This window comes from Coptis chinensis, chromosome 8, assembly GCF_015680905.1.
Source record: "Coptis chinensis isolate HL-2020 chromosome 8, ASM1568090v1, whole genome shotgun sequence".
Taxonomy (NCBI): Eukaryota; Viridiplantae; Streptophyta; class Magnoliopsida; order Ranunculales; family Ranunculaceae; genus Coptis; species Coptis chinensis.
Window position 1 is genome coordinate 81,862,023 of NC_141463.1, and position 26,218 is coordinate 81,888,240.

Here is a 26,218-nt window from a genome sequence, read left to right on the forward strand (position 1 = left end):
TTTTTGAGATTAGTTCAGTGCAGTTGCATCCGGTTTTCAATTTCACATTAATTATTTTTTAAGATTAGTTCCATGCATTTGCATTATGTTTTCAATTTATAATTAATTTTTCTTTGAGGTTAGTTCAATGCAGTTGCATCTAGTTTTTGATTTCCCGTTAATTTAATCTTTGAGGGTTAGATCAATGCATTTGCATCCAGTTTCCGATTTTCCGACAATTATTTTTTTATGTTAGTTTGATGTATTTGCATCCAAGTTTTGATTTTCCATTAATTATTCTTTGAGGTTAGTTTAATGCAGTTGTATCCATATTCCAATTTTCAATTAATTATTTTCTAAGATTAGTTTAATGCTTGCATGCATTTGCATCCAATTTTCAACTTCCCGTTAAATATTATTTGAGGTTAGTTCATGCATTTGCATCTAGTTTTCAGCCTCCATTAATTGTTTTTGACATTAGTTTAAATTCAAGATTATATATTTTTTAAAATATTTGTCATTATTGCTTTGACGTTATTTTTTTTTTTCATTTTCTATTATATATTTTGTGAAGTTTTTTTTTTTTGTATAATTGTTTTTAAATATGTTTTGAGGCCGTGTTAAGGATATATTCGAAATAAGTCAGTGTTTTATCATAGACGCTAAAATTGTATGATTTGTAATAAGGAATTAGTTTCTACAAATTATCTATTTTTTAGCAATTTTTTTTTTATTTGATCAAATATATAAGAATTAGAACACTAAAAGTGTTTGATTCGTAATAGGAAATTACCTTTTACAAATCATCTATTTTTTAGCAATTTGTTTTATTTGATTAAATATATAAGAATTTGAAATACACTCCACCTCTCCAAATATAAGAATTAGAAATACACTCAAACTCTCCAAAGAGTTCGATATAGTGGGATTGTAGGCTATTAGAAAAGACTATATTTCATATTAGAGTGGCACAGAAGATAGAAAAAACTAACTCTCATATTAGAGTGCCAATGTAGAGAGAAAAATCCTCCATTACAGGTCTCTGCTTTAGTATATAGATAGTAGACAAAACAATATATATCGGATATATCTAGCGATATATAAAAAAAAGTTATGTATATCGACAAAAAGAACTTATATATTCGTGGAGATATATCACATTTTTCCAAGTCGTATAAAAAAAAGCGATATATATATTCGCCACAGCCTAATTGACCGACCTTAGAGCTAGGTCTCTTTGGATAAGCGGCCAAAATTTTAGCGTTTGATCGTGATCAAGAAGTGAGTGTCAACACTTTCTTCTTAATTTTCTTCATTTCCAAAATCTCGCACATTATTATGGAAAACACCATCATTACACCCTATGCCAACTAAGATAAACCTAAAACACCTACAACTGCTATCCGCGTACCTCTCATAGACACATGTCATTTATCCTGACCGCACATCTGTACTTATTAGTACACGTGTCGCACCCGATGTCCACTCCTAATGCCTATAAAAGCAACTCTTAAGAGCTACGTGTGGTTTAATTCCAATCTCACTTACACAGTGCCAGATACGTAGACATCTTCTTATTCATGAATAACAATCATTAACAACAAACAAAATCATACCCTTGTCAGGGGTAAGTCTTAAACTTTGGTGTAAATTTAGACATTTACATTTGGCGCGTCTGTGGTGGTTTCTGATCACTCGCCCAACTTTACCTCCAGCGCTCAACTTCTCAACTCCACTTTTCCGATGGAAGTTGACCCACCTCCCCCCACCACCGCTGAACTGGCCGATCTGCTACGATTGCTACAAAACCAATACAACGCCTTAAATCAGTTAAATGGCTGTTTGACCTGCCTGCCACCTCCATCGCCAACTTCTCTATTTTCAAAACACTTTTTTCCCAATAATTTTATCATAATCGTGCCAAACAACCCACAATGCCACCGTCTTCAAAGACTCTTTGAACCACTCGAGTCTTACCTCCAACGTTTCAAAACGACCGCTCCGCCCCGGAGTCGGTCGCCTTCAGGAATCTCCACTCAGTCGTTCTTTGCTGCGAGGCGACCCAACCACTCTGAGTGATCTCTATAAAAAGTGGACAAGTACACTCCATAAAAAAACCGCGAAAAATGTCAGACGAAGTAAGAAAACAAGTTTCCTTTTTCCAATCCCAACTTCATCTCCGAAGGTATGTCCCTCTTTCTCTTCTTCCTAATATTCCGAATTCCAATTTTCTCCCTCACTTCAAATGCAGGTTCACTGAACAAACTCTTCGAATTCTAGAATCAATTCTAGTCTCTAAAGATGTAAAATCCTTACTTCAAATTCGTTCCCATTTAAAAACTCTACTCCGTTCTGAATCCGTCGGTTTTTTTCAAGAAATCGCGGAGAAATCAGTTGAACATAAACTTAACGTTCTCGAATTCTTTGTTCGCGCTTTCGCTCTCGTTGCTGACGTCGAGGTAATTTATTCTTTCTTTCTTTCTTTGGCGTTACTAGTTTCTTGAATATATTTGTATTAATTTCGTTGACTTTGGCATGGCAGAGTTGTTTGGCATTAAGATATGAGGCATTGATTCTTAGAGAGAGAAAATCCGTGGATGAGAATTGGCTTCAAGTTTCATATCATGAATGGTTCAATTTTGCTAAAGATTCAGTGGAAAATGGATTTCACTACATTGCCGTCAAGGTAATTAATGAAATGTTATTGTTTGCTTATTGGTGTTGTTGTTAAGCTAAAATTTTACTTGTTTGTTTGTAGGGTTGTGAAAATGCACTTTCATGCATTCAGGCAAACAATGTTGTTCATGCTGGAGCTGTTGAAGAGATTAAGAGACTCAAGGATGTGGCTGTCACACTAGTTTCTTCACATTCTGGTATGCCTTTGTGTTCTCCTTTACTAGTAAGTAGAATTTTGTTGGGTAATGAAACGGAATTTATGACCATTGATGTTTTATTTTGTGTATTGTTTAGTTCAGGCGCAGACTGCTGAGCAATTGAAAAAGAAGGAAATACAGTTGGACAAAATGAAGTCTTCTGTTCCAACAGCGAGTCGATGTATGGCAAGTTCTATGTTCAGAGACGGGATTAAGAAACGAAACATGCGAAAACTGCATGAACTTCAAAGGCTTCAGCAGAATAACAATGGAGGATAAAACAGCTTTAGCCTGTACTTCCTTGGATACTGATAGAATTCTGTATTTACTGTGGATGGAAAGTCTTGCATTGAAATTTTTTGTTATCATTAGGACATCAATACTGAAAGGTGGAACATGAGTGTTATTGTGTGCCTTCAAGTTATCAATCAAAATTCTAAGTCTTTGAGTTGCACTTACTCGGCTCTCAATTACCGATTTACGATACAGGCTGTTGCAGTTCCATTGGGTCTGCATAGAAACCTTGAATGTGCAAGGACAGGTTTTCACACTGGCACGAAAAATGATTAGATCTTTTGCCAAACCCAATTGGTATTACAAAGCATAACAGCAGCAAATGCCACGTTATAGTACATGTCTGTTATTAATAGAACAGTTCTTTCATACCATGGACTGCAAAAAGACACTGCTATGGCTTATCTTAATTGAGGAATGGAATTCATTATCTCATTCAAATAGTAACTATTTTTCAGAAAATAACATTGATGAGAACAATAGAAATTACAGAAAGCACTGTGTAAAATTATAAAAATTCTCTGGAAGCACATAAATAAATTATTTAAGACATATACATTATCCTTCCACGTTTTACACATTACAAAAAAAGTTAAATGGGGTTGATCACGCCAGTTTCAAACCCAAAACAGAAAGTAACAAGTGCACATTTTCCGTTGGTTTCCCAGACTCAATCTTCTTCTGTTTTTTACTAGGAAGCTTCCTTCAAAAAGTATAAACCTTTCTATTATTCGCCAATCAATCTTCCTTTCTCACTTGTAACTTGCATGCTTTCTTTGCCCTCTGACCACTAAATTGTCAGAAGTTTGAACTGAGTTCATTAGACCAAAATTCGGGATTATGTTCTTTTAGATCAACTCCTCAGTTCCAGTGAGCTTAGCTTAATTCAGATTCATCGATAGTCCCTTTTTCAATTTTTTCAGTAAGCGGTAATCCCTATCTAATTCATCTGCATCTTCCACTGTCTGAGCTGCCCTACCGCTTGCTTGGCAGTTTTTTTCCTCATTACTGTTGATGTAGCATTTAGTTTTGCCTTCTCGGTTTTGGGGTTTAGGGTTTTAAGCTCTTCTTTCTTCTTTGCTTTCAAGTTCTTCTGTCTCTGTTTCTCACGCAATTTATCTCTGAAAAGTTACAAATATTAACCAGTCAGCTCACGTACATACATGAAAAATAAGAAAATGTAAGCGCTAGAGCCACAACAAGTAATGAGATGACGGAAAAGATGTCTCAAAACAAAATTAATTCATTAGATTTGGTGTTTCCAATCATGAACATCAGAATAAGGAGGTGTTGTGGGATTCTCATGGATATGTTGCAGGTCTACCCAGGAGCTGGCTAGCTTAAATTTGTGAAGAAAGTCAAGAAACAGATAAAATATCAAAACCTTTCAAAAACGATTAAAAAGGGTATCGAACTTTACAAATTTTGACAATATGGGGACTAAACTTGTTTTTCGGTCAAATTAGGGACCAAACTTTTTAATTTTGCAATGTGGGGACTAGTTACACATGTAGTCTAAATTTCTCACATGGTGTTTCATAATTTGCTCTTTGTTTGTATCATCACTATGATGCTAGTGACCCCTCTCTCTACATTGTACACCATTACTTTTAGTAATGTCATGAGTGAGTAATATCTCCTTCCTTATCAATAAAATTCAATTATTAAAACTAAATAAAAATTAAAAGAACACTTTCGAGCTAAAACCAAGATTACATGAAAGAAAAAAGAAAAAAAATGTCCTATGACTCCTATCTAATACCGACCATACACCTTGAAAGAATACCTAACTTGTGAGGGACACTATTAAACGAACTTCTAGAGGCTATATAATCCTTGAAAGAGCAATAATAATTGCTTCCTTCAAAAATTCATCCTGAGGGCACATAAATAAAGCGCTCAAGATGGGAGTCCTTGCTCGGCCATGCATGATTGCACCCCTTTGTTTTAGTTTTCTCTAATAGTAAGTAGTTTCCTTTTTCTAGTATTGATTTTGTATTGTCTTTTCCTTTGTTCTATCGGTGGGATATCTCATCCTACTTAACTTTGACTTTATGATTATATATATATATATATATATATATATATATATATATACACATCACATTTTACCGATAAAAGAAAAAAACAGAGAACACTTGATCTACGACCATGATTAGTCTATATCATGTCTTGGACGAAGGCGGGACAGGGGGGGAATTAGCGTCCGACTTACACATTTGTCAAATTCAAAGAGCGACCTAATAGACTAAAGACCAAATAACTTCAGAAGAACACTGGATGTGAGCTAATAATAGCACTTATAGTGTGAAGTCATGAACCTAGTCCAGCAAAGAGACTAAGATGTCAGGGCCATAGTGGAGATAGCGTGATACTAAAATGGAAGGCAGCAGCCAAATTACCACTCCAACAATGATAAATTGTCTTTTAAAAATTCACTAACGTTGGATGATTATTAGAATTATCAGTATCAGAAATTTATTATTATGAAGATCAAGATCCACCGAAAAAACCTTCAAACTACCAAGGTAGAAACAACATATAATTAGATGCTAGACTTTAGAATGGAAAGCAATAAAATTAGAACCCTAAAGGTAGAGATTCTAGATTTTGATCTTATCTAACAGTCATAATAGCATACTTTACACGCCCCAACCTAAGCTTGAACTCTTTCAATGAAAATAGTCTCATTTCAGTCATTATACATATCACATTTTTTTATAACAAAAGTGGCCTGCATATTATCAATGGTAAGGGCACAACTCAAATCATCCAAAAAAAAACAAAAAACAAAAAACAGATGCAAGATAAAACCTCAAGAGGGAGGCCAGACTGTCATATCACCTTGGTTCGGGAATTACTAAACAGCTAAGATAACCCAACAACTTAGAGTCTAAAATGTCTAACACATGCAAAGCATTGCATAGTATTAATCCTAAGTCCTGGACAAACCAGCCTTTGAGAGGGACATGGATCGCAAACCTTTAATGGGAAAACACAGGTCAACATTTTATATGAACACAAATAAAAAAAAGTAATTCGAAGTTAGTACCTTCTTCCCAGTTTCCTTAATGGTTCTCACTCACTATCCAAGAGAAACTCACTTCTTTCATTTATAGTATCTAGGGCACCTTCTACTATGGTAAAGTGTGATTCAATTGTTTAATCCATTATAGTGCACTTTTTCTATAATCACTATATATTATTGTCAGTCAGAGTTCAAATGCATTTTATCCAAGATTAATCTACCAGTTTAAATCATACGGTCAATTTTAATAATGTCTAAAACCAATAGCTCAACACACATACTTAGATTGAAACTTCAACAATTATAGAACATTTCAGAAACTAAGGCATATTAAACAATAGAAAATCAAGCATCCATATATGAAAACTGCAAGCATCACTCTAAATTATGGATCGAGTCATCAGAGTTGAAGCTGCATTTGATTACATTTCACATTTAAGACAAAGTAAGCATAACATAATTCAATTACTCATATATAAATATCCCATTATCCCTGTCAATTAATTTTGAGGTACTTATATAATGCCCTAGTCTACAATGTTCTCAGATCGTTACAAGTTTCCAACTTAAATTTACTGAAGTAAGTGTACAGAGATCTGAGAGTTACCTTAGGTCGTTACTTAAATTAGTAGAATTCCTTCACTCTTGATCTGTATATCCTCTATTATGGCGTAAGAAGGTCAAAGAGGTGGAGCTTGAAGAAGGGGAATCTCACAGATACTCATGCTTACGGCGTGCCCTTTACAATTGTGGATACATGACCGGGTATGGTCCCTTCAACATCTAGAACTCTGGTGCTAGTCTTGAAAGTCCAATGTTAGCAACCTTGGCATTAAACTGAGTCCAACAAGATGTTCTTTGGCTTTGATGTCTCGATGGAATATTGGAGGATCAACTTCATTATGGAGGTAAAGAATACCCTTTCTTTGAACCCAAGTCAATCCTCAACCAGAGCAAAACCAAGAGGTGGGAGTAATAAGTGAAATGTATTAAATTTCCAAGATTGCAGAAGATGGCAAACCTAGGGGCCTTCAAAAGTATCTACAAAGACGAGGTCTGTTAGACTCAAACTTTCACCGAAAGTGCCACGAGCAATATCATCATATACTTTTACGACTATGTAGCCAACAATATAGTATCCTCTATTTCAGCGCAAAACAAACAATGTCATTTCAATTTCATATGCTATGAAAAATTGTTGTACTGAATGTAAATTTTCTTACCACCATTCCTGATCCACGCTGTACTATATATTCATGCATAATCCAATCTGTCTTTTCATCACGACCAGGCTTCCCTCTATAAAAGCTGAACGACTTCTTGTACCTAACATTCCTATCTTTGCCGTAAATTTTTAAACTACTTCCCGTTATCTTCCAATATCCACCTTCACCAGCAGCACAAACTCGACAAAGTGCTAATGGAAAGTTCCTTGATGCTTGTATTTCATCCTCAGAAGCTTGACTGCTGATTCTAAGCCTTTTGTATCAGTGAGTCATCTTACTCCAAAGATGCAACTGCAAGAAGAAATTAAACTAGTGTTAAGATTAAGAATAAATGCACTCATTTACTCAAAAAATGAAATTCAAAATAGAGAATTGATAAGTTTACTCAATGGTTAACTAGAGCACTATACTTAATATTATGGCTCATGTTAAACTATATTCAATACTTGAAAAAAAATAGGTTGATGTGCAGATGGGTGATTTGGTATTTGCTATCTGATAAGGTAGTAGGGTTCTATTGTGTAAGCGTTTATGAGCATCCATCTGCATCCCACCTCTTCTTAGATGAGAAACTGGGCGATCTTCCTTGATGCGCCCCACGGTCCTCACACGGGATCTGTTGTGGCAATGTTGGCAAACCGGTAAGCGACATGAATGACCTTCGTGGGGGGATGTTGCATTCCGCCCGACTTGATCGGGTTAGAATCCAATGGTTGATTCTTCACATGTGTCTCCATCCTCTTGAGAGTTGGTTCCACTATGGTACTCATAAGTGGAGGTGTGTTCCGGTGGTGTCGCCTTTTTGTGCGGTCGCTTTAATGCGGCTTCGGATCCGCGTTGGCAAGGTACTAAATTAAAAGAAGTAGTAACGGGTCGGTCGATTTAAATTAAAAGCACCCTCACAGAGCTTAATAGCCCATATGAAGATTTTTCAGATGCCCAAATTTAGGTTGCCTTACCAAACCCAAAAGTCGTGAAGTTAAAAGCAATCAAAACAAAAAAATTCATGAGCAACCAATGCATGCAGGACTTCTCGAAGAATCTTATCTCACCATATTCATCTATGGGAACATCATAATCATAAGCGGTGGTAACAAAAGGACCTCAGGAAGTTCATCCAAAGTCTGGTCCCTCCATGGTAATCTGTGCCAAAATAGTATGGTAAGTGCTCATTATACATCAAGAAGAAACTCTTTCAATAAGCGATTAGTAGGAAAGCAAAGGGGATCTAACCTTTGTTGCCCAATAGTGACTTGGTTCTCACCAAAGTTAAATCGAGGGAGTTATAGGCTTGCTTGAATCTCCACTTTTAGAGACCCTTGAGTCCATAGTCGATATTGTATTTAATTTTCCACACATCTCCCAGAAATTCCCAAATAGTCACGGTAACAACATAGTTCGGGTCATCATCTCAATGTTCTAACTTCTACCATGGTTCGAGTGAAATATCTGCACCTCGCCCGGTGAGCCCATGAGATTTCTAGTATTGGGACGATTGATAGTAATCTATCTAATTAATCCACCCAAAACTTGTTCGACTTCTTAGTGAAACAAAGCTCTACCGTGAATCACAAGAAAGCCCACAACTAAATCCATCCATAGCTCGAATTAAACAAACACTACTCAGTCATTCCAAAAAAATAGAAAACGGTTTTCTTAAGCAAATATGAAGATAGAAATCTAGTGCGATATAAATAGAACCAACAATCATTGAACGGGGTCAAGTGCGATATAATCAAGTTTTCTTAAGCACAACTTCAAAAAAAAAATCAATGGAACCAACAGTCATTGAAAATGAAATAGATTGATTCAGAAACAAATAACTAAGAAATCGGAGGTTACCTGTATATCTCCACCTCAGTTATAGATTTTTCAATTGGTCGTTTATGCATGGACCAATATGAGAGTAGTAGTTTCATTGTGAGAAAAAAAAATTATGAGAAACAGAAGAGAAAAGAATCGGTTCGTATTCTCTGATTAGACTTTCCCTTTTCTTAACCTCTTATTAAATGGCATTTATAGTATATATGGCGTACATTTGAGAATGGCGTCGATTTGGTTTTCTAATATACTGCCACATGAAAAAACTGATTGCTCCTATTTAAAGGTATTAAGCAATATTTTTATTTAAGGACAATATCGATATTAAAAATTTATAAAGGCATAAAAAGACAAAGTAGTCCTCATTAATAAATATCTAGGCATCTGATTTTATTATTCATCAAGGGTATTATGCGTCATAAAAATACCCGGATGAATTTAAGAGGCCATGATCATTATAGGCTATACTACTAGTAGAGATATAGCTTTATATATATATATATATATATATATATATGACAATGTAAAAATACATTTACATATAGTCCGAAAAATTTTAATCCCAAAAGGGTAAAAAAGAAAATAAGATAAAATGGTAAATAAAAATACACCAGATTTTATCTCTTTTTTGGAAAACAGGAAGGTTATTTAAGGAGACCTAAATAATAGGGAGGTTATATGATATGGGCCGATGGGAGGGAGTTTATACTTAACTGAGTTAGAACCAAGGGGCTGAGCCTCATTTCTTAGAATCAAAATATGAAAAACACGATAGATGCATTAAGAACAAGCTAACAAGAAAATGATATTATTGTTATTAACACGTTTTTGGGGGAAGTAGATGAAAAAGAAATACACTCGTTTGTGAGTCCGGGTTTTCTTTGTCCTAAAATATTGGTCCTAGCCAGCCCGGACTTCGATTACCGTTGGTTTGCATTAAAATACATACAGACATTTGTGTGTAAATCTCGAGGCATTATATAAGCGGTTGTGATCTATTTTGGATAGCTCCACAGCAAACTTTATTTCTTCACACTTCTTTTATTTATTCTTTTTATTTCCTTTATGAGCGACAAACTAGTAAAATTGGGAATTTTGAGGATTTTGTGCAGGTTGTAACTTCCCTTTTTTTGTCGAAAAGCTGAGAGTGCATGACTTAAAATCAGTGTTTAGAAAACCGGACCGGACTGATGGTTGAATTGTGGTCCGACCGGAACCGATAAATTTTCGGTTTGGTTCAGGTATAACTTGAGTTTTTGGTTGGACCATTGGTTTAAATTTAAACCGTGGTTGAACCGGCAAACCGGTTGAACCGATTCAGCTCTAAACCAGATCACCTTTATTATTATTATTATTTTTTTTTTTGAAAAATTGATAATGTGGAGAGTTGAACCTAGCACCTAAACTAGATACTAGAAATTGGGTTCTAGACACTTTCTTTAGTGTGTTTTTTGTTTAGAGAAAGACCAATATTATCTTTTGATTCTACTCTAATTTTAGCAACACGTCACTTTTGGGTGTATTAACTGTTTTAAAACTTTTTATTTCTCCTTTTACCCCTTTATTTGTAGCTGCCAATTTCTTTCCACAAATAAATAATACAAAAATCTAAATGTAATGCAGGTGCATGCGTGTGTGTCAATCGAGGCCACTCATCGGACAAGGTCCGTGTGTATTGCTCCAAGATGTCGCGAATCAAATAATACAATTGTCTTATAAAAAAAAAACCATTTGTCCTTTTCACAATTTCACAATTTGAATTACATCAAGCTTTAAACATGCTATTCAAAATTATTAGAGATGCATTTTAAATTATTAAAGCTGTATTGAAATTAGTTGTAATCAACATACATTTTTTTTAGTTTTTTGAAGTTGATGTTTTCCACATTGTTTTGGTCTCTCCAGAAAATTCATCTCACTTTTAATTGAATTTTGTAGATTTTGGATGAATTTTAGTTATTTTGATTAACCCACTACTCTTTGGTAACTAATTTAGATGCGTTTTTTTTTTGGTAGTTGACTTCTTTTAGTTGGGACTAATAAAAGAGGTCAAAATTGTAAAAATCGGTCCGAAATTTGAGACGGATGTCAAATTTCGGTTTTTATGGAGGAAAAACAAAAAGTTTGTTATTTCCTCCCGAACTTAAAATTTAGATACCTATGTACCTATACCCAATTTCACGAAACCGATAGTCCAAACTCCAAACCAACATGCTACTATGTGTTTTTTGTATAAGAAATTCGTTTTGATATATAATACCATTTAATATTGAATTAAAACATGCATTTATTCATTTTATTATTTTAATTATTAAAAAATTTGCTAAATAAACATCAATCGGTCCGACCGAATCGAACCATGGTTGAACCTGGTTGAACCATTTTAACAAAAAATCGATTCAATCACCGGTTCGGTTTTCAAAACATTGCTTAAAATTCCCTTAGAGCGCTTGGAGGAACCAATGCTGGGAGCAAAAAAATCACTCCTTCAAAAGTATAAACCTTTCTATCTTCCTTTCTCACTTGTTTCATGCTTTCTTTGCCCCTCTGACACCAATAAAATTGTCAGAACTTTGAACTGAGTTCATTAGACCAAAATAGTGAGGATGAGTAAGAGCAATGCGTGGACTCTGAAAACAGAGGACTTCCAATGGCTTCACGCCTTCACTCCTATCTTTCCCTCTCCCCAACCCTAAGCTTAATTCAATTAAGGCTTCTTCATCTACAGAAACAGCACCAACACAGTTCACTACACAGACACTCGACGAGAAGTTCGGTTGTAAAGGCATCAAATTTACTGACTCCGGCCAAGTAGAAATGACAGTTAGAAATGGAAGTTCCCTTTCTCTTCAGATATCCAATGGCCATGTTACCTCCTACAAACAAAGTTTACTGGCAAGACGATTAGAGATTCTTTAGTGGTTGCACGTAGCTTTCATCGGTCTCTCCCTGCTTATGGGGTATTTTGATTATACAAGATGACTTTTTTTCTTATCACAATTACTTAATACGTCTTTCTATGATATCAATGCAAAAATTGGTAGGAGAGGTGGTTTTTTCTTTTCTAAGAGTAGGAGGAGAAATTAACTTCACCTTACTTTAGCTAGAGAGATTGTTTATGCGTTGTTGCATATAGCTTTCATTGGTGTCTGCTTGGTTTTTGTTTATTTGATTATAAAAGATGCCTTTATTTCCTTTTCATATTTACATGCATTCAGTAATATCATACTTCAACAGCAGTAAATGAGGGGGTGATGTGTTTCAGAATTCTCTCCATCCCCACATTTCTACTCTAAAGCACCGAATGGCTTCTTTCAATCTCCTCCACCCTGCATTATGTTTCTCTTACCTTACGTTGTTCATCTTTGTGTCAACTGATGATCACAATAATGTCTTTGCTCTCAACTTTGTGTCACCTGCTGCTGATAGTAATGTCTCGGCTCCCACTTATGTGTCCCCTGATGCTTACAAAAATCTCTCGGTTCCTACCAAGTATTATGAACCCCTTGCACCCTCACCTAATTCTTTTGACTACTATATCTTTGCTCTTCAATGGGGGGTCAGTGTATGCAACGCAGCAGGAACACATTGCCTTCGAAAAGACCGTGGACAGCCCAAGTTTACAATCCACGGTCTCTGGCCCTCCAAGCTTAAAGGAAGACATCCTTCTGAGTGTAACCCAAGCAACGTGTTTGATCCTACGCTGGTACAGCTATTTCTTTGTCGTTGAATTTGATGAAGGACATCTTACTAGTACAAATGCTAATCATTTTATTGTACAGGTTAAAGATTTGCAGGGAAGGTTGGATATCGCCTGGCCCGACGTACAAAATCTTAACAATGCCAAATTTTGGGGCGAGCAGTGGAAGAAACACGGGACTTGTTCTAGGCTACAGCAGCACGAGTATTTTGAAAAAGCTTTGATTTTGTTTGATACGATTAGACTTGACAGACGTGTAAGCGGACTTAGACCTGTGATTGGGGGAGTCTTCTTAGCAATAAACATCTCGAGCTGACAGCATTTAAAACAGGCTTGCCAATGAAAAAAAAAATGAACCTTGGCATGCAGTTTAGCCCTCGTAGGTAAAATTAGGCAACAAATTTGAGTACAACAAACTTAATCAAATTCACCCACGCCAAAATGTAAGCAGCCATCATGAAGCTTTAGTAACTTTTGCCCCCCAAATCAAAGACCAGACTCAAATCACTAGTCAGGGTCCAAGTACCTACCAAGTGACTACAATAGGAATCAAAAGACGAAAAAAAATAAACAGAGGCAACATTATACTAGCACTGCCGCACTGGGATGGCGCATCCGCAAGTTGTGTAGACAAATGACAAATAATACTACTACGCATCAGTTGCTACATTACATTCAAAAGCACATTGAAGATGGGATGGAAAAGAAACAAACAATATCAAAGGGTAAGCAGGTATCTTGGGTCATATCTTAGTATGACACCCTTCATCTATTCCACCTGCTTTGCAAGTTACTCGTCCACTCCTTTACTTGTCTCTGAGTCATTTCTGCTAATGCATCTTGCCAGCCTTCATCGTAATTTACTTTGGGTGGGAAAAAAAACCTTAAAACAATATTCCAACCATATTCATATCTAACATCCAAATCTGAAACGGGGGTATGTCAGTATTCTCGGGAAACCTAGCTGTCAGTGGAATGCTCAAAGGCACTGACTGCCATTCGTTAAACCTAATCATGCCACCTGATATGCTTTAATTAGACATTTGAAAGAAATACTAATAATTTCCTATAACAATGTTTTAACCCGCTACAGTTTTCAAAGAACTAAAGAAATTGTAATTTTCTTTGTATCACAAAAGATTTGTCAATTGCAATACTGCATTTGACATAGACCTACACTTAATTCAACCTGCCATTCAAAGTACAACCAAATAATAACCCTCCCATGGCTTCAGAATGCCCTATACATTCAAAAGGCGAGGTTATGCACGCACATTTTGGCATCTGAGCACTTAACATTGAAGCTGAACATATGAACCTGATTAAACAAGTCTGTCTACCAAGAGTACCAACCATAAACAATAACATATTGTGAAATTTTCAGTACAGAAATAGGCGCACAGTGCTTTCGAACACAACAGCCATCCTAGCTTGTAAGCTTAGCTACAGCAAAACTAAAGGCACTCACAATATAACATACATGATTCAGACAGACATGGGACTAAACAATCTACACACTGGACATCGATATAAGGCCTCCTAGGCCGCTACCATATGCTAGTAAGCAAACAGCACGAGTAGCTTTGAACCATCTTTTCCTCTTCCATCAAGATGATTTTGTTGCTCAAGGATTCTACATAATTAGATTCTGGACTTAGATTGCAAAAGCTCATGCTGACCAGTGTTCTACCTGATCAATAATTACAAGTTTGGTTAACGAAACTTAAATGTTAAAATCCATGAGAAACTATCCATGTAAAAGTGCATGGGAATCAATAATAACTAATTAAATGAAGAGTACAAAAGCGAAAGGCACATTTTTTTCCTTTAACACAGAGATAGGCACTTGGACCATGGTAGATATCTTATTCCGACTCCGACCAATGACCATTATCAAAAGTAGATCAAAAGCCACACAACCCCAACAACAAAATAAAAGACATGCTATTGATATCTGGCTACCTCACCCAAAACAATAAACCAATCCATTTAAAATAAGGACCCGCAAAACCTAAAATACACTCCAACAGTCATAAATAATGCCAGAAGCCCAAAACCTAAACCATGCCTATCATATACAAACATTTCCATCCATTTCTAATACAAAATATCCTTGTCCATAAACACTGGTATTATTTTTTTACTTTTTCCTTTATTGATGAAAGATAATTTCATTCATAGGAAAATCAATTTCATCAACCCCTTAAACCATCAGCATTAAGCTAACTGAAAAACATCAAAACCCCATTGCACCCCAATCCCCACCCAACCTATCTCAGACTCCTGAGCTCCGAAGAGATCTCCAAAACAACACCTTCCGTTAAAGCTTTGTTGTGACTGGCGCTTCACCTCCAGTATTCTCTATGTTTTGTCCTCCCCTAATCTCTCTCCCTGTCTTTGCTTTCCCCACATTCCCTTGTCATTTCCCACCACGCCACCACCTCACTGAACAGTCTTTTGTATACATGTATTCACCCTAGATAATCCAAATAGATTTCTTTGAGAGAAAGTGATGAACAAGTCATCAACATCAAGTAGACATCAACGTCCCATGCGTCCAATAGCCAACGAACGTCTACTTTGTTCATTTTGATCTTAGTTTTTTACAGTTGTTGCTCTAGCTTATGAAGCAAAAATAGTAGATTCCTAGTCTACTAGGTTTGTTGCTAAGCAACCAATCACCCTCTAATATATAAAGGCTTGCAGTTGCAGCCTTATTGAATTTAGTTCTTGCAATGCCTAATCATTTTGGAGAGACCACTTTTTATCAATTAACAAAGATGGAGTTTGGTTTCTCTAGAGAATTTGCTTTTCGATGAATCATAAATTTAATCGAGAGATTTAGGGTTTATTATGCAAAAACCTAGCCCTACTACTTAACCGTGTGAGTCAACAAGATTGCATCAGATCAAAGCAAAATAACAGCACACGGAAATTTTAAGAACATAATATTGAGTGGTACAAAGTGTGCATTAGTTTGAGATAATAGTAAAGAAGCATCAAGTTTGACCACAAAGACATGAAAGATTTTGTTCAGGGATACAGAAGCAATAAAAGTCTGAGATTCACAACATAAAACAACAATTAAAAAAAAGATTACAGCAGTAGTGGCAGTAGTTATGGATTCACAAACTGGATATAAAAATTTAAAGCATACGCCGCCTAAAAAAACAATATATGAAAGAAAACAGGGGGATCAAACGATGGATTATTGGCAAATAAATGAGTAAAACTAACAAACACCAAATCCTCATCCTGTGCCATAAATCATGAGATGTGTAATGTGTTTGTAAGTTTAGAATATGGAGAATGTCAAAAGGTGAAGAGAACATGAGAGACCTGGTAAACAATTTTCGATTGATTGTAGTACAAAATAAAGAATTAGGAACTAAAGGAGGACCCTATTTCTTATTCATTCAAATTTATCATCTTCTCGTAATCACAGACATCCAGTCAAGCCATAAAAAGCCAAAATATACAAGAAAGTAAGGATATCAATTAGTGAAAAAGTTCATTTCTTACTTGTTCGTCCAGATAAGCAGAATATATTATCTGAACAAAGCCTACTTGATTGATAGAGGTCAAAAGAGAATAGTGTCATACCGCATAAGTCACCCTATTAGCTGCATTTTTTCCTCCTTTGATTGAGACTAGGCTCTCCTTGTACGCGGCAACCTCTATACTACTAGGATTAATATAACCGTGCACATCAAGTTTTTTTATTTCTTGGGTAACAAGGTCATACGTGCATATCTGTTTATTCCAGAATATCAGAAAAAACTCTCCATTCTTCGAAATCCCCATCTTTCGAGCAGAATATGTGATATGTCCAGATATTGTAAAGGGTCTAACGGTGTACAATTTAGTCCAGGATTCTTTGACACCGTATTCATTCAGCACCCATATTTCACACTCCCAAGGCCACCACTCATCAGTGATATCACAATAAGTTTCTACATTATAAATGCAAGCAAGATTTTCCCTTACAATAGCTAAATGTGGAAAACAATCAACACTATCAACATCCGGTAATGGCAGAGACCCAAACACTTCGTTCCTAAAATCAAACGTAAGAATATATTTTTCACCTATCCTCTCATGTTGTGACAGATCATCGTTTCTTACCAACCAGCAATATGTTCCATTTCTGTATGGTGCTTTTGGGTCAGAAAGAATAAAAATAACAGGCAAAACCGCGTGTATAATATTCCACGAATCAGTACTCGAGTTGTATATCTCAGCTGGGCTGTGTGTCGTGACATTGGGTTGTTTACACAAACTGAAAAACCTCACCACCTTGTAATCATTACTTTTATCATCGAAACCAAATCCAATGCAGATGTCTAGACTGAAGTAACCATCTTCTGGTTGATAAGGGAATGGGGATTTAGGTAGAACTCTCACTTGTTTCGTTGCAGGATTCCACAGAAAAACATCCATGGAATATATATTATAAAGACAAACAATGCCATTACAAGAGGCCACCATACTTATGCCAAAACTTCCTTCTGTGCTGTTAGAAGTAGGCGGCATATTTATGCTATTGTTATACAAGTTTGCATTACAACAGTCTGGTAAATCCACTTTTACGGACGCCTCTAATGACTTACCAGATAGTAAGGAAACACAAAGATCAGGATTAGGAGCAGGTCTACCAAACGCGCTAGGGGGGTTCATAACAATGAGGCTGTAGTTATTATAGTCATCCTTGAAATGATGTTGATTAACAAAACTAGAGCTCTCAATGAGAGCGCGCCACGACTTGCAGACAGACTTGAACCTTAAAAGAGACGCAACGGGTAGGCATAACAGAATGTAAAACACCACAATAATGGCAAAACAACGTTCGTCGTTATTATTGCCATCCACTCTCTCTCTAATTACTCTTTAAAAAATATGTAATAATAATATTAATAACGATAATGAAACGGCTAGTACCTGGGAAAGACGAATAATGAGAGAGGCATGCCTCCGTGTCTGTTGTCAGAACTCACTGGTCATATTTGATGGTCTCAACTCTCAAACTGAAACCCAAGCCCAACTTAAGTTTTTGCTCGAGGCCAGTAGCCCGACTGACTACGTTGCTTGTGCGATGTATCCAAGTGTTAAGGTATCTCTGAGCACACATTTGAAGATATCTAGACGTATCAAAATTTGTTTATAATATTATAAAATTATTTAAAGGGAGGTCCAAAATTTTCAAATTTCAAAATAACTTTTGAAAAAATTAAACATTTTCGTTTGGGCTAATTTTTTGTGGGGAGATTCTTCGTTATGAGAAGTCTATCTTCACCAAAAATCAGCCCTCAATTCATTTCATAAATCCACTTTTGGTAGTGGAGTTTATTTGGAGTTCATATAACAGGCTCGAAAAAAATATTATACAAGAGATTCTTCATATACAAATTTATCTTGCCAAGATAATACTTCTATTATGACTTTTCTATTTAGTTTTATGGTTTCATTTGCTAATATTTGAGGTAAATTATGTCAATATTATCTTAAATGTTTCGTGACAGAAATAATCTAAATTGGTTACCCATCATTTGAGATAACCCAATCTTTGATTTTCTACATAATATAATCAATTATTGTCACTAAAATTTATCTTTCTATATAAATTTTAGTATATTCTATTAATTAAATATTAGTTTAGTTTCGTATGTTTAAATTGGTATTCAATCATTTGTTGTTGCTGGGATGCTTTTGTATTTCTTTCTGAATTGGTGACCACAAATAGTCACCGCCCATATATAAACAGAAGTGTTAATTACTTTTAGAGAACATTGGGATACGATGTGCATTGAGAATTTGAGATAACCATTCAACAATTGCGACTTGAAAGTAGTATGAGTTCTCCTTGGATACCCAAGACTAGTTAGACGCTGAGTTAAGTCAAGAGCATCATAGAGATGATAATATGAATAACTTTTAACAATTGGATCGATGACAAATGTGTATGAAACAAAATATATTACATAAAATCATATCTCTTTGCATAACACACTAACAATATGAAATCATAACTCTTAACCTAACAAACTAATGATTTTACCAGCCAATAAAAAATCCAACATAAGTCGTAAGCATACACCAATTCAAGAACTTGATACTCTGCCAAAGCCAAACCAGCAACACCTTGTATTCCTATCGACTTTAAAGGGACTAAAATGCATTGGACACTTTTTTAAGTCTTAATAACACACCAGACACTAGAATACAACCACGCCTTGACTGATCAACACCACTCAGTCTAACAAAAGCTTCTTTAAAGTGCAACTAACTAATATGGGTAAATGACATCAGCGCAAGTACAATCGAAATTCAACACCGAGGTTGGATTAAAATTATTTGTATATAATTCAAATAAAACTTTAACATCTCATTGGGTGGATTAAAATTATTTGTATAATTCATACGAAACTCTTTTTAACATCTCATTGGATTGATTATATTACATTTGCAAAATATTGCGATACTTACACAATGTGCATTAAGATAATTATTCAACAATTGCATCTTGAAGACAATACGAGTTTCCCTAGAGTATCCAAGACTAGTCAGATGTTCAATGAAGTTTATGAGATCAAACGCCTTCTCAAAATAAAGGTATTGTCTTAGACCTAAACATGTGCTTTCTCCATTCATGCGTCTCAAAACCCCTGATTAGTATTTCTATAAACTAAGTTAGGAAGCCTAGACTATAAGTTTAGTATCTACAAAAAAAATGAGACAAAAATAAAAATATTTTGATCAGTAAAATATAACTTCAAGTAGTATGGAGGGATCACTAAAATAAAACTCTAGCTAAACATTCATTGATTACAGTGTGCATGCATGCTAAAAGGTCTCAAGTTTTCTCGATCACAATAAGTGTCACTCTGTCCACCAATTTTAGGCCATAGACCATGAATAGTAAAATTTAGTCAGCCTCCATAGCCTCCATTTCTTGTTATAGTAGGGGAATACTAAAGGGCTAATAGAAATGAGTCAACAACACTAGTCGTGGAGATCAATGAGTGACACAACTAATTGGCAAAAGAGAACAAAACGAAAAATCATTTTTTTTTTTTTTTGCTACTTAGTGACAATTGGAAATGACCATGATTAGTGTAAATGTCTAAATTTACATCAATGATTAGGAGTTAATTCTTAGCTCTCAAGTGTAGATAATCAAAAGGGGATGGTTTTTAGTGGTATTAATAGCTGCTCTTCGTATGTAATAAGATGCATACGTATCCATCACTGTACTAGTGAGACTGGCCTAGAATCAAGCCACACGTAGCTCTGAAGGGTGACTTTTATAGTCATTGAGAATGAACATCGGGTGTGACACGTGTACTGATGAGTACAGATATGCGGTCGAGATATATTACAGTACATGTGCCTATGAGAGGCGTGTGGATAGCAGTTGTAGGTCTATCTGAGTTGGCATAGGATGTAATGATGGTGTTCTTCGTAATAATGGTATATGGTTGTAATGGTGCATGTATTACGGCGGGATAGGGGCTTAATTAAGAATAAGCTGGTAATGATGACAGTAGCAGGTAATGATATCATGAGATGAAGTCGAGTAACAAGTCACCGATCTGCTGAGTATGCGAATATTGTTAAGTGTGTGAGTGTTGCTGAGTGCGCGAGCTCGGCGAATGCTCGTATGTCTAGGGGTTGCATTATGCTGAGGGAGTCATTGTGCGTGCACATCACGTGACTGATGGGATGTCCCTTACAATGAGTTTCTGATTAAGTTGTAGACGTAGAACTAGATTGTTTTTAAATGTGTAAGGGACATCCCACCAGTCACGTGATGTGCACGAGATTCACATACAACGACTCCCCCAACATAACGCGACCACCAAACATACGAGTGCCCATCACACTCGCAAGCAACTCCAAGCACTCGCTATATCAGAAGACTCGCATAATCAACAGCTCAGCGACTCGTCACTTGACCCCATCTTGTAACTTCATCACCTGTTACTGTCATCATTACTAATTTTATCCTTATGCCCATTTTCCCACCGTAATACATACACAATTACAGTCATCCACCATAATTATGGAAAACACCATCATTACACCCTATGCCAACTTAGATAAACCTAAAACACGTACAACTGCTATCCGCGTGCCTCTCATAGACACATGTCATTCATCCCGACCGCACATATGTACTCATCAGTACACGCGTCGCACCCGATGCCCACTTCTAATGCCTATAAAAGCTACACTCAAGAGCTACGTGTGGCTTAATTCCAGTCTCACTTACACAGTGCTGGATACGTAGGCATCTTCTTACTCATGAAGAGCAGTCATTAACAACAAACAAAACCATACCCTTCTCGATCATTATCCTAACTTAAGAGCTAAGTTTTAATCTTTGGTGTAAATTTAGACATTTACATTTTGGCGCCGTCTGTGGTTGATTCCTTGAAAATCCGATCACTTACCCAACTTACCTCCAACGCTCAACTTCTCTCCTCCACTTTTCCGAGGGAAGTTGACCCACCTCCCGCCACCACCGCTGAACTGGCCGATCTATTATGGTCACTACAATACCAATACAACGCCTTCAGGGCCTCTCACCCTGATCAACCTGCAACTAGTTCTGAAGCAAATAACCAAGTTGAAATTGGGTTAAAATGATAATTTCTATCCGACCGGATGACCCACCCAAAACCACCCGTAAGTTTGACCCCGGGCGAGTGATGGATATTAAGACATGACAATTCAACTTGCCCCGCCCCGCCTCATTGGGGACCATTAGATTTGTATCCCCTAGACCCGCCCCGTCCCGACCCATCACTATTTGACCCACAGTTGACTCGGCCCGCCCCGTATTACACCCCTAATCTATAGTGTCCTTGCAAACATGACATAAAAAGTAAATTATGCTTGATTTACTATTTGGGATCATCAAAAATTATCCAGTTCCCGATTTCCCATTAATTATTCTTTAAATTATGCATGACTATGTGAAATCTTCAAAAATTATCTACGAACGGGTGTTAGTTATTATATTAATTATTCTGAAAAATATTTGCAAATATGCAGAACTATTATATATTAGTATAATATTGATCACTCAACCAAATTTCTTATAACGTGAAAACCTCACTCTCCATTAAAAAAAAAAGAACTCACCTTTGATAAAACTCTTCAACTTTATTTTGTTGTTTAATAATAGAAGTTTGATTGAAGTTTTGTGAGATTGTCTAATAAGGTGAAGTTCATATATATTGAAGCTACTCGAATAGCAAGGAGTTCCCAATCATACAGAAAGAGATAAAATAAACATCATTTTAAATGCAAAACTATACTTATCCAGACATTCCCACAATATATAACTCAACTATATTTTGAGGTTAGTTCAATGCATTTGCATCCAGTTTCTGATTTTCCGTTATTTATATTTTGAGGTTAGTTCAATGCAGTTGCATCCAATTTCCAATTCTCGTTATTTATTTTTTTAGATCAGTTCAATGCAGTTGCATCCAATTTCTGATTTCTTATTAATTGTTCTTTTCGATTAGTTCAATACATTTGCATCCAATTTCCAATTTCCTATTAATTGTTTTTTTAGGTCAGTTCAATGCATTTACATCCAGTTTCTTATTTTCTGTTAATAGTTATGTGAGATTAGTTTAATGCATTTGCATCTAGTTTCCGATTTCTCGTTTATTAGTTGATAAAGTTGCATTTGCATCTAGTTTTTGATTTCTCGTTAATTATTGTTTGAGGTTAGTTCAATGAATTTGCATCCAGTTTCCGATTTTCCGTTAATTATTTCTTGAGGTTAGTTCAATGCATTTGCATCTAATTTATTTTTTGAGATTAGTTCAGTGCAGTTGCATCCGGTTTTCGATTTCCCATTAATTATTTTTTAAGATTAGTTCCATGCATTTGCATTATGTTTTCAATTTATAATTAATTTTTCTTTGAGGTTAGTTCAATGCAGTTGCATCTAGTTTTCGATTTCCCGTTAATTTAATCTTTGAGGGTTAGATCAATGCATTTGCATCCAGTTTCCGATTTTCCGACAATTATTTTTTTATGTTAGTTTGATGTATTTGCATCCAAGTTTTGATTTTCCATTAATTATTCTTTGAGGTTAGTTTAATGCAGTTGTATCCATATTCCAATTTTCAATTAATTATTTTCTAAGATTAGTTTAATGCTTGCATGTATTTGCATCCAATTTTCAACTTCCCGTTAAATATTATTTGAGGTTAGTTCGATGCATTTGCATCTAGTTTTCAGTTCTCCATTAATTGTTTTTTGACATTAGTTTCATTCAGTATTATATATTTTTTAAAATATTTGTCATTATTGCTTTGACGTTATTTTTTTTTTCATTTTCTATTATATATTTTGTGAAGTTTTTTTTTTTTGTATAATTGTTTTTAAATATGTTTTGAGGCCGTGTTAAGGATATATTCGAAATAAGTCAGTGTTTTATCATAGACGCTAAAATTGTATGATTTGTAATAAGGAATTAGTTTCTACAAATTACCTATTTTTTAGCATTTTTTTTTTATTTGATCAAATATATAAGAATTAGAACACTAAAAGTGTTTGATTCGTAATAAGAAATTACCTTTTACAAATCATCTATTTTTTAGCAATTTGTTTTATTTGATTAAATATATAAGAATTTGAAATACACTCCACCTCTCCAAATATAAGAATTAGAAATACACTCAAACTCTCCAAAGAGTTCGATATAGTGGGATTGTAGGCTATTAGAAAAGACTATATTTCATATTAGAGTGGCACAGAAGATAGAAAAAACTAACTCTCATATTAGAGTGCCACGTAGGAGAGAGAAAATCCTCCATTACAGGTCTCTGCTTTAGTATATAGATAGTAGACAAAACAATATATATCGGATATATCTAGCGATATATAAAAAAAAGTTATGTATATTGACAAAAAGAACTTATATATTCGGTGGAGATATATCACATTTTTCCAAGTCGTGTATAAAAAAAACGATATATATATTCGGCCACAACCTAATTGACCGACCGTTAGGAGCTAGGTCTCTTTGGATAAGCGGCCAAAATTTTAGCGTTTGATCGTGATCAAGAAGTGAGTGTCAACACTTTCTTCTTAATTTTCTTCATTTCCAAAATCTCGCACATTATTATGGAAAACACCATCATTACACCCTATGCCAACTAAGATAAACCTAAAACACCTACAACTGCTATCCGCGTACCTCTCATAGACACATGTCATTTATCCTGACCGCACATCTGTACTTATTAGTACACGTGTCGCACCCCACCCGATGTCCACTCCTAATGCCTATAAAAGCAACTCTTAAGAGCTACGTGTGGTTTAATTCCAATCTCACTTACACAGTGCTAGATACGCAGACATCTTCTTACTCATGAAGAACAGTCATTAACAACAAACAAAATCATACCCTTGTCAGGGGTAAGTCTTAAACTTTGGTGTAAATTTAGACATTTACATTTGGCGCGTCTGTGGTGGTTTCTGATCACTCGCCCAACTTTACCTCCAGCGCTCAACTTCTCAACCCACTTTTCCGATGGAAGTTGACCCACCTCCCCCCACCACCGCTGAACTGGCCGATCTGCTACGATTGCTACAAAACCAATACAACGCCTTAAATCAGTTAAATGGCTGTTTGACCTGCCTGCCACCTCCATCGCCAACTTCTATATTTTCAAAACACTTTTTTCCCAATAATTTTATCATAATCGTGCCAAACAACCCACAATGCCACCGTCTTCAAAGACTCTTTGAACCACTCGAGTCTTACCTCCAACGTTTCAAAACGACCGCTCCGCCCCGGAGTCGGTCGCCTTCAGGAATCTCCACTCAGTCGTTCTTTGCTGCGAGGCGACCCAACCACTCTGAGTGATCTCTATAAAAAGTGGACAAGTACACTCCATAAAAAAACCGCGAAAAATGTCAGACGAAGTAAGAAAACAAGTTTCCTTTTTCCAATCCCAACTTCATCTCCGAAGGTATGTCCCTCTTTCTCTTCTTCCTAATATTCCGAATTCCAATTTTCTCCCTCACTTCAAATGCAGGTTCACTGAACAAACTCTTCGAATTCTAGAATCAATTCTACTCTCTAAAGATGTAAAATCCTTACTACAAATTCGACCCCATTTAAAAACTCTACTCCGTTCTGAATCCGTCGGTTTTTTTCAAGAAATCGCGGAGAAATCAGTTGAACATAAACTTAACGTTCTCGAATTCTTTGTTCGCGCTTTCGCTCTCGTTGCTGACGTCGAGGTAATTTATTCTTTCTTTCTTTCTTTGGCGTTACTAGTTTCTTGAATAGATTTGTATTAATTTCGTTGACTTTGGCATGGCAGAGTTGTTTGGCATTAAGATATGAGGCATTGATTCTTAGAGAGAGAAAATCCGTGGATGAGAATTGGCTTCAAGTTTCATATCATGAATGGTTCAATTTTGCTAAAGATTCAGTGGAAAATGAATTTCACTACATTGCCGTCAAGGTAATTAATGAAATGTTATTGTTTGCTTATTGGTGTTGTTGTTAAGCTAAAATTTTACTTGTTTGTTTGTAGGGGTGTGAAAATGCACTTTCATGCATTCAGGCAAACAATGTTGTTCATGCTGGAGCTGTTGAAGAGATTAAGAGACTCAAGGATGTGGCTGTCACACTAGTTTCTTCACATTCTGGTGTGCCTTTGTGTTCTCCTTTACTAGTAAGTAGAATTTTGTTGGGTAATGAAACGGAATTTATGACCATTGATGTTTTATTTTGTGTATTGTTTAGTTCAGGCGCAGACTGCTGAGCAATTGAAAAAGAAGGAAATACAGTTGGACAAAATGAAGTCTTCTGTTCCAACAGCGAGTCGATGTGTGGCAAGTTCTATGTTCAGAGACGGGATTAAGAAACGAAACATGCGAAAACTGCATGAACTTCAAAGGCTTCAGCAGAATAACAATGGAGGATAAAACAGCTTTAGCCTGTGCTTCCGTGGATACTGATAGAATTCTGTATTTACTGTGGATGGAAAGTCTTGCATTGAAATTTTTTGTTATCATTAGGACATGGATACTGAAAGGTGGAACATAAGTGTTATTGTGTGCCTTCAAGTTATCAATCAAAATTCTAAGTCTTTGAGTTGCACTTACTCGGCTCTCAATTACCGATTTACGATACAGGCTGTTGCAGTTCCATTGGGTCTGCATAGAAACCTTGAATGTGCAAGGACAGGTTTTCACACTGGCACGAAAAATGATTAGATCTTTTGCCAAACCCAATTGGTATTACAAAGCATAACAG

General features: G+C 35.8%; 3 protein-coding genes across 8 annotated transcripts; 2 read left to right on the forward strand and 1 right to left on the reverse strand.

The window, feature by feature from the left end:
- The first annotated feature begins 1,668 nt into the window (after window positions 1-1,668).
- On the forward strand, window positions 1,669-3,306 carry LOC147483477 (protein DOUBLE-STRAND BREAK FORMATION-like). 3 transcript variants are annotated; one of them, XM_086575801.1, is made up of 5 exons: window positions 1,669-2,164; window positions 2,231-2,438; window positions 2,522-2,665; window positions 2,738-2,852; window positions 2,955-3,306. In XM_086575801.1, exons 1-5 carry the CDS (start codon window positions 2,106-2,108, stop codon window positions 2,966-2,968), a joined length of 540 nt encoding a protein of 179 aa, XP_086431927.1. In that variant the 5' UTR covers window positions 1,669-2,105; the 3' UTR covers window positions 2,969-3,306. The 3 variants fall into 3 exon arrangements, with proteins under 3 accessions (XP_086431927.1, XP_086431925.1, XP_086431926.1); XM_086575799.1 differs by having other exon boundaries at window positions 1,670-2,164; window positions 2,738-2,878; XM_086575800.1 differs by having other exon boundaries at window positions 1,675-2,164; window positions 2,950-3,306.
- Window positions 3,307-14,321: 11,015 nt separating this feature from the next.
- Window positions 14,322-18,049, reverse strand: LOC147483478 (F-box/kelch-repeat protein At3g23880-like). The gene is made up of 3 exons (XM_086579572.1): window positions 17,916-18,049; window positions 16,525-17,806; window positions 14,322-14,611 (listed from the first exon to the last, which is right to left on the reverse strand). The coding sequence occupies exons 1-3, from the start codon at window positions 18,047-18,049 to the stop codon at window positions 14,591-14,593; spliced, it is 1,437 nt and encodes a 478-aa protein (XP_086435698.1). The 3' UTR covers window positions 14,322-14,590.
- A 6,599-nt stretch (window positions 18,050-24,648) lies between these two features.
- LOC147483479 (protein DOUBLE-STRAND BREAK FORMATION-like) lies at window positions 24,649-26,066 on the forward strand. Of its 4 annotated transcripts, none has more exons than XM_086575804.1 (5): window positions 24,649-24,920; window positions 24,987-25,194; window positions 25,278-25,421; window positions 25,494-25,608; window positions 25,706-26,066. In XM_086575804.1, exons 1-5 carry the CDS (start codon window positions 24,862-24,864, stop codon window positions 25,885-25,887), a joined length of 708 nt encoding a protein of 235 aa, XP_086431930.1. In that variant the 5' UTR covers window positions 24,649-24,861; the 3' UTR covers window positions 25,888-26,066. The 4 variants fall into 4 exon arrangements, with proteins under 4 accessions (XP_086431930.1, XP_086431932.1, XP_086431929.1 ...); XM_086575806.1 differs by having other exon boundaries at window positions 24,731-24,920; window positions 25,494-25,634; XM_086575803.1 differs by having other exon boundaries at window positions 24,731-24,920; window positions 25,494-25,634; window positions 25,711-26,066.
- The last annotated feature ends 152 nt before the right edge of the window (window positions 26,067-26,218 follow it).